Source organism: Esox lucius, chromosome 19, assembly GCF_011004845.1.
Source record: "Esox lucius isolate fEsoLuc1 chromosome 19, fEsoLuc1.pri, whole genome shotgun sequence".
NCBI classification, from domain to species: domain Eukaryota; kingdom Metazoa; phylum Chordata; class Actinopteri; order Esociformes; family Esocidae; genus Esox; species Esox lucius.
The window spans coordinates 24,638,370-24,650,399 of NC_047587.1; the positions used below are offsets into that span (position 1 = coordinate 24,638,370).

Below are 12,030 nucleotides of genomic sequence, written 5' to 3' on the forward strand. Positions count from 1 at the left end.
CTGTGGGATCCTTGACTCAGCACACAACTCTAGACATGGACAAGTGCTCTACAGTACATGGGAAACATAGCGAATGCCTGTCTTTCACTTTCTTCATAAAAGTGATATCACTCCTCCCCTCCACATCAGTCTTGATCAAGATTCTCGGATAAAAGGTTCACAAATCGCCCACTGCAAACCTTTTATAAAGAAAGGCCAATATAAACTAAACTGATCTTAGGAAAGCAAGCTTTTATTCTCTACTTGCCCCCACGTTCACTCTGGGCAGGAAAACAACATGGAAAGGATGACGTTCGCAGGAGCAAGACACATGCTGTAAAGTCCTTACAGACCCAGACAGGCTTGCACTAACCTCTGAGGAATAAACCCATGCATCAATCCATCCAGCATAGCTACTCAGTAAATAAAAGGCTGCTCAGAGAGCAGAGTCTTTGAAAGACGAGACGTAGATGGGATCAGATTGGAGCAGGGACACTTCGAATCAGACAGAGAAGTAGAGGTGATCCACAAAGGGGAGATTTCATGCAACAGTTCACCTGTCGCCTGGAGTGTAGCTGGAGTTCAGACAACCACACACACAGACACACACGTTCAGGCACAGTGATCTGAGCCTGCTGCTCTGGTCTCCAAAGCGAGCCAAGTTTGAGAAAAAGTCCATAGCCCTCCACTGGGTTATCAAACTGTGCCCAAGGCATGCATCCATCTGTGGAAAACATGGCAAATGCTCTCCCACACTGCAAGGGACAGCCTTTATCTACAGATGGTACTACTGAGCGAGAATGTGACCTTTGATTTGGCTTTGCACATGGAATGGGAACGTATGCTGCCCGATGAAACTCCGATAGGATTTGCTTGGTCTCTCAAGCACAGCAGAGGAGCAAATTACTGTTTGTGTGGCAATTATCAATTTAATGCAATTTATACATTTCGGTAAATGTTAGGGTGTGAGTGACCATGTGAGACACATCACCACAGAGAGAGAAGCAAAGAGGGAAATAGGAAGGGGCATATTACCATTACAGACCCATTCAGTAGTTCTCTCATCCATGTACAATGACTGGGGACCTACAGTATGGCTGTAAGGATAGAGTCATATGATCTCCCTATAACATTGGCTATACGCACGGAAATTATGTTATTTTCATTACATTACATACAGTTCACAATTATATTATAAAAATAAAAAAATCCACAGTTTGTGTTAAAAAGTTTATGTTAATGCTGTTAATGCTGAAGAGAAAGGGGACACATTTTTTGGGACAGTCCTTGAGTAGATTCAGTATATCTAAACCGGCCATTAGCTAGATCTTAAAAAGCTAGATTGACACCATCTATTATTCAGTTGTATTAAAGCATAATGTTGGAGCAGTGGACTAATCACATTTTGACTAATCAATGGTGGGACAATTTTTTAAATATAGAAATGTTGTCCTTTTCGAAGGCTGGCAGATAACTGTCCTATAGAGTTTAGTAATTTATCCACATTTTCGGTATATAGTATATAGCAGCAAATATATGTAGTTATTGTTTGTTGATGTCAACCTTTTGGTAGTAACTTTCAACAAGATGTTGACTCTCAAATGATCATCTGACTGGTACGCAGAACTGTGGTTGTTATTGCTGCTAGCATTACAACAAAACTAGACCACAACACGGTACAGTAGCTAAAGTGCAGCAGTGCAATATGACGTAGGTGGAATCAGGTGGCTGGATGAATTAAGTGATACTTTGTTTGGGTTGTTTTGTTGTTGTTTTTGTTAAGTTTGATACAATGTGTTACATTAAAAAAAAATGAAAATGGAAGACTTAAAGTTACATTCTTTTTTATGTATCTCCCATTTTGTGCTGGATGTGTAATATGTTGTTCATATTTGCCTACAGTACACTATCAGTAGAATCACTATCATATTGCGGTTAGTCATTCAATTGAAAGTGAGGGGTTTGAAAGTGAGGGGTTTTGATGACCTGGTGCTCGTATTGTCACAAACATGACATGTACACGACTCTAAAGCCAAGGTTTTACAACCAATGGCCGAATATCCTGGACTGCATCCTTAGGTCTATAAGAATAAAAGTAAACAAATCTCCTTGAAAGACACCAACAAGCTATCTACATAACAGCAACCAACAACATGATGCAGCCAACAGCCTAGGATAGATCTGATGAGGCCAGAGCAGACACACAGCTCTTTTTAATGGCTCTGGTGTTTACTGTTGTGCCACAGAACCTTTTGGAACCCTGAACGGTGGCTTGAGTGGAAATGTTCAAGTGAAGCCTGGACAGGCCTGGTTACTTCTGCTCTGCTTCTTCAAATATAAACCTTTGCCACATAGCCAGCAGGGCTAGAGGGATTTGCACATATCTGCGCAGATGCTGGCTGAGTGAACAGGGACAATGCTGCATTGTTCTCGCCTTTCATTGGCATCACAGGAGCAGGGCAGTATCCTAGCTTGCGAGATGCTAGAGAGGCTATGGGGGGAAATGATCAGATCCCCACCAGCTTGTAATACTGTTCAGTTTGTGATGGACTATTGACAGGGCTAAGGGTTTACCCTGAAGAGTACAGTACATGGCAATTACAACAACTGACAAACATCAATAAACCACAACAGCGATTGGCACATACACTAGTGTACTGTTGAATCACAATAGACATCTCAAAAGGTTAGGGCGAATTTATGGCAAACAAATAGCTAACAATGAATCCATTCCATATATAAAAATGCCTACAAATATTATCTACTTTTGGAATAAAATAAGGACCACCAACACACAAAAGATAAACATGGGGTCACTGTTACGTAAGTGTTGAGTGCGTCCATTTATTTTTTATGTAGGTGAGACCCTGCTTAGCATAGAGAGAGCACAGGGAGTACTGAACCTGCTGGATGCCAGAATACTGTTTTGCAGCTCTGCCGAGCAGGTAATTCACTAGCAGCAGTAAAATGAATAAATGATACCAGCCGCAGCCTACTCCTTTTATGCAATTTCTTTTGGTGAAAGACTATGAAACGTGGGATTCTTGGAATGTATGTATTCATCATGTGGATAACTCTTATTGTGCTTTTGTCAACCAGAGTAAAAACAAGGTAGGTTTGAGTGAAGTCTGCCAGTAAAAACAAAAGAGTATTACGATGCAGTTAGCCGCGCAGAAACGAGGAAAATGTATGTCCTAATAAAACCACCTCATTCAAACTTAAAACATGAGACCTAGTCTGTGTCTACTTCACGGATGTAAATGTTGTCAGAATATTCCTTAATTGGTGGAAAATGTTCAAAAACTGTTCAGTGCGGATGATTATCTATGTTTTATTTTGGTACTAAAAACTGTCAATAGATATTGCAAGTGGATATCACCAATGTTCCTAAAACACAAACATTTTGTAGTTGATAATTGCTGATAATTAAAATATTTCTATTAAAAAATAATATTATTTTAAATTCCTTCCAATATCATGGAAATATAAATTGATTATTAGAGTGCACATTACATTAATTTAGTGTTGCAAGAATGTGTAATCCATTTAATGTAGCCATAATTATTTTAATGTCTCAAAACTTTCAGTTGTGGTTACATTCTGAGTACATCACAAGAGATCCAAAAACATATGTAACATTGTCTTAGAAGATTTAAATAAAGAAGGATGTAAGTTTTACATGCCACTACCACAACATCCCCATCATGTTAATGAATAGCTTTTTAAAGAAAAGAAAAGCAATTTTAATACAGTAAATCCCCATTTTATTTCAGTGATTATGAAGCCTATCTTCTGGGATCCCTAGCTGTTCCATGTATTTTGATCAGCAGTACCGTATGCCTGATTCAACTTGTCAACAATCTTGTGAATTGTTTTATCGGGTAATCTTGTTAAAAAGCTTCAACATAATTGTGAAACATCTAAAAGTACTGAACACAGATTTTAGACCAACTGGGTTAAAAGTATATGGCATTGTAACAGCATTTTCCAGATACACAGTCATATCATAAACCATTTGCACTTGTGGATATGTTGACATTATGTTTTTTGTCTAATATTTCCACAGAATCAGGACAGAACACATTAAGTAATTAAAATGTATTCATTTTCTATGCTGTGTATTGGTAACACAGTACTTAATGATTTACATTCATAATCATATTTTGAAGTCTTAAGAAACGTGATTTAAATGAATTTGTTAATTGAGCATCAATGCCTTTCTTTTCCCTATACTTTGTGATTATTACTAAGTAAAAATTTTGAATTGGTTTAAGTTCAATTTATATAAGGGAATCTGGACAAGCACTTTGTGACAATTGCAGATGTAAAAATACTTTTTAGCTAAGGCACTTTTTAGTAAAACATAAAAAAGAGTCTTAAAATCCTAACAGCGTTGTCACAATATTGCGAATACTTTCAGGTGGCAAACAACCCTAAACCAGTGGACTTTAAATTCTTGAGCAATATCAAACATTTATTTTATTGAAATAAATGTTATTCAATTTGCAAACACTGTTGTAAGCAGAGTTAAGCGATTACCTGACAATGCCATAGTCAGCCTACTTCAGTGATAATCTAATTATTGTGATGACAACATACATATTGTGTAAATATATCAGCTATTTGCTCTGGCTTTAAAGCAGGGCTGTGCTGTTTTCAGCATCCCAGCAGCCTAAAACCTGAAGTACTCAACTCTCAAACTTCCCCCACCTGATGTCCCAGATCTAACCCAGTCTCTGATTTAAGGAAAAGAACATTCGCCGAATGTTATTACTATTGACAGAATTTTGATACTTTTCCTGATTTCCATGGCAATCCAAACTGAAGATGCAAGAGCCGTTCTCTAATGGTGCAGAGTATAAAAGACCTGGCTTGGAAATCAAATACTGCAACTTCAATATATGTAGATATATATCAAACCACACAACTATAATAACTTTGGGTCCAACTAGACTGTTCCCAAAACCTATTGAAACTTTCCATGAACCTTAAAATAACAAACTACATGTTTTCTGGAAATCCTTTTGTAACAATTCTAAAAATAATCTGCATGGATGGACAGTTTTTATGTTCTGTGAAAACATTCTGGAACGTAAGGACTGTTCTGCAAACATTCACAGAACCAATTGTGGTATGCTGGATAGCTTCCAAATCAGGTAATGAATAGACTGCAAAACCAAGAGTGAGGCAGTGAGAGGTATTTGAATCCTGAAGGATTCACAGTCATCCCCATTTTCTTTTCAGTAACGCTTACTCTGACAAAGTAGTCGGACATCACAAGTGGGTAATTATTTTTCTGTGTTAATGTTTCGCTTTGTAGAGGGACACTAGCTCTTTGAAAGTACTGCTGGAATACTACGTCTATTTTGCAATTACACATGAGTATATTAATTCTACATGCTAGTATCTACAAGATAGGATCAGAGGGTTTCCATATTGTTTGGACATCTACTGAGGGCAGGCCTGTGCCTTGGTAGATTTTCCTGTCGGTTGGTGGACTGAACTGAAGCTCAACTTATCAGAGGCTGCAGACGTCCTCTGCCCTATCTGACTACAAACTGTTACTAGCCCTTCAGTCCCAAAGCCCGAAAGTTGTCATTTTCCTACATAACACATATGTGTGGGTTTCCGTCCCTGATACAGTGTAAATGTTGAGCCAACTCACCTCGACAATGTCAGAGTTGGTTCTGCTCTCGTGGGGCTCATTGTACTCGGTGTATTTGAGCAGGACTTTGTCCATGTCTGTGCTCGCATACTGAAAGAGTTTATTTGAGCTGTTGAATATGATCAGGGCTATCTCACAGTCACATAGAACGCTGAGCTCATAGGCCTTCTTCATTAGCCCGAACTTCCTCTTCGTGAAGGTAACCTGAGAAGACACAAACAGGAAGAACATTGGGGGGGGGGGGTATATATATATTCAAATTCCGAAAATCTGCATAAACACATCCAACACATATTTAGTATGCATGTATGAAAGACGGTGCTTAAACAGAATGGGAAATTATGTTGAGCTGCAGCCTGGGGGTGTTCTTACTGGTTCAACAGGGGTCAGGCTGCAGCTGTACAGTTACAGCACCGAAAATAAGACACCCTCCTATCTCCATCTCTCCTCATTCACAAGACGTAGCCATGTTTATTCCTTCAGGGATAATGGCTATGCTGGTGTCTCTGGTTAGCAGGCCAGAGGTCAGGCAGTGCAAAGCAATGTAGCGGTTCAGCTGGCTGAATCAGGGCGTTGGGAACAGGGATCCATACATTATATTAGCTCCTAGTCCATGTAGGGCAGACACAACGCTCTCTCCCTGCCCCTGCATCACTCCAAATGTAACACGAGCCCACAGATGGGACTGCGGGTCACGCATCACTCCAGTGGTACTGTAACCTAACCCTCTCTGCTGACTTTCTGTCCTGCATCTCTCTCTATTTGGTTGCCTGTACCTGATACACAAGTCATTATGTAGCACTGCTTTATCGCCTCTTCGGTGCTGTATGCTTATGCGGCCCCATCATTGTACAACATCATCCAGGCAAAGAAAAACAAGGAAAGCAGATTTGTAAATTGTTTTACCGGCAGTGGATTTTGAGGAACTGTTCTGTAATGCTTGTGATCCACCTCCTGGATAGTATTTGTGCAAGCCTATCATCCTCACACTAGGCATCATTTGAATTGCATTCATGTATTCTGCGTTACAGTATAAAGCCAGAGCTACGCTACGGATATGCTACTGAAAACAATGCTTTATTCACATTCAAAAGAGGGAGAATGTGTCTGTATTCACTTCTGCGAATTTCGGAACCTACTAAGAGAAGCTCAGCAGATGAGCTAGCTTTGTTAAACTTGAATTGGTCACAGCTTTTTGTACTCCTAATTTAACAGATTCTATATAAACCAATGAGTTGCATAGCGTCTCTGTCTACACTCAGACAGTGGGGTCACTCCAAGTGTAAAGTCATGATTTTCAAATCTTCCACACAGAAGGTAATTTGACAGGTGTATTACAGCTCTGGGACATACCCAGGTCAGGATCTTTAACAGTCACTGACCACTTGTCAAATGCAGTAGGCATAATGACAAACCAAATAGCAAAATAACATTTTCTAAAATGACACCAAGCATGAGCTGCATAAGTTAATGACCTTTGACATAAGATGGCATACCACCCCGACCAGAGAGCATCTCCTCAGTTTATTGCCGGCATACTCAAACCTTATCCTGGAGAACTGTACTGTAGGCATTTCATGATTTTAATTTAACCGGCCTGAAAGCCGAAATGTGTCGAAGAAAGCCAATCACTGAACCGATCGGTTAGTTTCATTTTGTTTAGTGTTGCACCTGGTAAAGTCCTGCAGGAAGTACAGCACTCAAGCAACAGGGTTGCCTAACCCTCAGCTATTGCTTTTGTGCACGTCGTAGTGTTTATTTGCGCTGTGGAGGCGATATGCTCAATAGGGGCAGACAAGGGTAAGTCTCTGTATCCTTGGTCCACAGAGTACCAGACACACTCAATTCTCATCAGGCCTGACAGTAACACAGTAACTGTACATTAAGCTACAGGATATCTTGGTGCAGTGTAAAAGGCCACTGTATGACAAGGCCACTGTATGACAAGACCACTGTATGACAAGCCAAACCACCTGACGCCGGCCTCCCTTGACCTACACTCCCAGTCAAGCTGCTTGCTTGTTTACTTGTTAATTTGCTTAACCGGCTGGAAAGCATTGCCCGTCACGTGGAGAAATTATTAACAAATTGACTGCCTTTTAGCAGATGAGCATGTCGGCTAAGCTGAGTGACAAAGGGAGGGAGTCGTGGCTAAACCTGGGATAGTGAACTGACCGGGTGCTCCACCTGGTTGGGCTGCAGGGTAGAGGAGCAGGACGAGCAGGGCCATGTCCCTCTGAGGAGCACAGAGAGCCGGTCACCTCACTCCACCTCACATTGCCCTGGCAGGGAACAGAGGTCTTCCCCCATTCCCGGATTTTGGCTTTTCCATGCACTGACTGGATCGTCAGTAAAACCCGGTTTAACTGTCTTGTTCAGTGAAGAGAATGTAGACGGGGGCAAAAATCATGCCCACATACTGTGCTTCACACTGACTCACGTTGATATACTGTACATCATTGTCCTATATGTATCACAGAAACACTATCTGACACGCAAGCAAGAAAGAAACCTTCGTGCCATGACTGTCGGTAGCCCACACCGCGGAGTCACAGACCTTGTAGAGGAGTGGGCCTTTGGGTTGACAGACGCACTCCGCCTTCACCCGACTTCTCTGGGAAGACTACCTAGTGAGACAGCGGAAAACCACTGACATCCTTTAGGTCACGTGAGTTACTTCTTAGGCAGTGTTTTCTTACAGCTCACCACATCAAATAGACCCACATACACTAGCTATGGGTTTCTCTAGAATTTGGGTGGTGCTTCAACTCTAATGATTGTGTTCAGTTAATGTACTGTCTTAATTCATGTGATTCACAATGACAGCAAAAGTGGTGTCCACTGCAAATCAGGTGGAACAAAGTACTAGAATATCACAACTTACTAGTGTGCTACTATTATCTTCTGCCAAGCACTCAAATGCAAATATATTAACATTTGCCCCCCCCCCCCAAAAAAAGTAAGCCAAAATGCATCAACTTCTTCAGCTTTCTGCAGCCTTTGATAAGGTCATTCTAATAACCCACACATGCAGAAAGACAGTAATCAAATTTAACCTTGACCTTTTCAGACTTGTAAGTGAAGAGTTGAGGTGCTAATTCTGCTGATGAAACTTTCTCCAACTACATTCTGTTCAGGTTTTCTACCAGTCATCCTATTTTTGAAGTGCCTTTCTCAGAGATTGTGGTTCAGAATGTTTTTACTGACCACTGTATCCAGTAATGAAATGTGAGGCGACAAATGAATAGAATAAGGGATGTCATCAATCAGGTGTCTAGCTTGGTGAGGTGGTTCTATGTGTAACCTACTACTATACAGTATAGCCTTTTCTGCCAGCGACCAAGCTGAAAGGATCAGGAAAACATAGAGTCTCCAGAGAATGACATGGACGGCCCGTCCTCAGGGAGAGATGTCAGGAAGACAAACGGGCCATCAGGGACTGGCTTGATGATGATGGAGGTTGTGCCTGGGTCTGGGACACATTTAGAGGGTTGATGGAGCTCCATGTCCACTATGATGGTCTCCATGTCAGAAAATGTAGAGGCCCGGGTCTCCCAGCTCCCTGCACAGCACTAAAGTACAGAACCTCCTGTCCTGTCTGGCTGGATCCGTTCTCACAGGGGGAATGGACAGCCCCTGAAGCACTGTGCCAATTGATCACTGCTGCACTCAGATGATCCTCCCTAAAATCCCATCAGACTCCAAGACATTAGTCCACTGCTCTGGCCTCTTCTGCTAGGTTTACATGAATTCTCTCTGCATAGAGTTTACCAAAACATGTTCAGTTCTGGATCGGACGTCATCTGAATCATTGCAGTCACTACGGTCTTTCCACTGCTGATTGGTAATAGAGGTTGAATGAACTCATTGTCTCAACCTGACAAGAGCAGACCACTAGTCTGCTCTTACATATTAACCTCTAGTTAAGATGTAACTATGGGAACGATTACGTTGTGTTTCATATAGCTGCCTCCCTCTCATTTGTTGGACAGTTACATATTATTTGTCTCATACGTCATAGGTAGTACACTTCCCCTGGCGTCCTCTGTGATCCACCACTTCACCTTTCTTTATTCTCTCTCTTCAGCCTCCATCAACAAGACGTCAGCTGTTCAAAAAATAATGGAGTTGGTCTGAGAGCTTTCAATTTCAACACAGAGAGAGAAGGGAATGAAAAATAAAGACGTGCTCCGCTGCTCCCTAGTAGGAGAGGGAGAAAAATGTAGAGAGCAACACTCTGCCCACAAGCATGACGTGCCGAAGCCAAATCCAAAGTGAGCCACAGCAAGGACATGCAACCGTCCACCCAGCAGCGAAATCATCAAACTTTTAATGACTTGGGCGATTACCCCCAGTGAGCCTGCTTAATGGCATCCAGAGGAGGTCGTTAGACATGAGGCGCTAGCTCTGCGGCTCTCCCCGGGCCCGCCGCAGCCATCCTCACCCGACTCCGCTTCTAAACAAGACAGCTCTGTATCACCCACTGTCTTTTCACAAGACCCCACACACGGTTTCAAAAAAAGGCCTGTCGCCTCCCCCAAAGGCTCCCATGTTGCTGTTTTGTACTTACCCGGAGGCAAAGGCTGTCACAACACAATCAAGACACAACAGACAGCTTCCCTGTTTGAAATAGTTCTCATGAGGCTACCGATATTATTAGATTAGGCCTGAGGGAATAATTTCATTTTAATTTCTTGAATTAGCCGGACAGATTCCATAAATGAGACAGGTGTGTGTTTTCATTGGTGATAGGGTGGTGCAGTAAATGCGATCCTGCTTTCCTCTGGCTGGGGCTGAGCTAAGGCACCACCCACCCACGGTGGTCCTGTTGTCGAGCTCCATTATGGCATTTATCCATAACACAGGTTTGCAATTAGAATGTCAGGCAGGTTGCTCTGCTCAGCCAGGCTCGCCGAGCCGAGGCTTTTTGCCTGCACTAAGGACCACTTTATTGGACTGGTGTCTGGGATATGAAGGGCTCACTGTACCAGCGTACTGTATGCATGACAGGACCTTAGCGTCCTTCATGTTTCATGTGGTATGAAGAGGAATGCTCGGGGGGGGGGGGGGTGTAGGGTGAGCACACCTCCAATAAGGACATACATTCATGAATAGGGGATTCGACTAAAATGGGCTGCCAAAAGGAACATCCCAGAAATGGCGTGCTCTGCCTGGGATGACAACCACATGGGAGAGTGCGGCTAATCCATTTCTTTTGATAAATAGAGCAATATCAGACCTCCCAACCCATGCAACCCTCTCTGCCATAAATCGTGAAAGGTCAACATCTCTCCCAGAGCACTCGTAGCGATGATGTGAGGAGACCCCCCCCCCCCCCCCCCCCCACCATGCCCATGCTGCGTCCTGCATTACCACGCTATTTAATTAGCCCACTTAAGGCCTTCGTTCACTTTAATGCTATGAATACGGATTGCTGGCGGCGAAGCCACAAAGATAAAGATTATAATTGTCTTCCGACAATGAGCCTATATGCTAATGGCCGTTCCTCCTTGGTTAGGAGCACACCCCGGGGACAGGAGACTGTTTGGTTCATGGTCCATGGAGAGAAGATACACATGCATCACATTATCATGGTAGAGCTTTATTTTTCACAGCACTCCCAGGGTTTACACAGTGTGCCCTATTCTCATAGAAGATTATCTGCTGCTGAGCCAGCAAAACCACATTACTGGCAAAGGCTGTGTTCAACAGATAACCATTACGAGAGATGAAGTAGTGGGACATTTCTAAAACGTATGGCAAGACAATAGACACATTAATTAAGAGGCAGTATATGTTACCACTCAAGTGGAATATATGTTACTGGAAATATTGAAAATGTACTTGAAAGAATGTCGGCAGGACACTGGCAACCTTTAATAATTTTTTGTAATTTATGAGATCTCAAGTGGCACTTTTGAGTAGTTAAGATTATCACAGTTGTCCTACATGTATTTCTTACAGTCAATATGTCTTCATCATAATGTTTTTGAGCTACAGTACACTGGGGGCATCTGGAAGAATTGCAGAGTTAACTGAAAAATAATGCTTGTTAATTTAATACTTTTTTCATTAATTAGGCTATTTTCTTTTAACCATATGGTCTATCTACTAGAAACACATATAACAATATGGAAACAGACATAACAAATGTATTCCTTGTATTCAAGTCATTACGTTGAAATTACCTAAACTACAAAAGACGACGGTTATTCCTTTGTCAGATAACTGTTAGATAGGCAACCCATCTCCACAGCTCTACTTATGCAATACATGTAGACGTGATTTCACCTACACAATCTTTTTTTTTTTTTTTTTTTTTTCTCCAAATAATAACTATCCCAAGGCTTGCCGGTTTAGCAATAAAAACTAAGTGGAATTTGTGT

At 41.8% G+C, this 12,030-nt stretch overlaps 1 protein-coding gene across 5 annotated transcripts in view; it reads right to left on the reverse strand.

Annotated features, from left to right (window-relative positions):
- mef2aa (myocyte enhancer factor 2aa) overlaps window positions 1-12,030 on the reverse strand; it is an 88,815-nt gene that overhangs the window by 38,167 nt on the left and 38,618 nt on the right. For all 5 annotated transcript variants that reach the window (XM_010892706.4, XM_010892707.5, XM_010892709.4 and 2 more), the window contains exon 4: window positions 5,645-5,848. In XM_010892706.4, coding sequence (XP_010891008.2) covers window positions 5,645-5,848 — 204 coding nt within the window. The remainder of the gene's footprint in view (window positions 1-5,644; window positions 5,849-12,030) is intronic.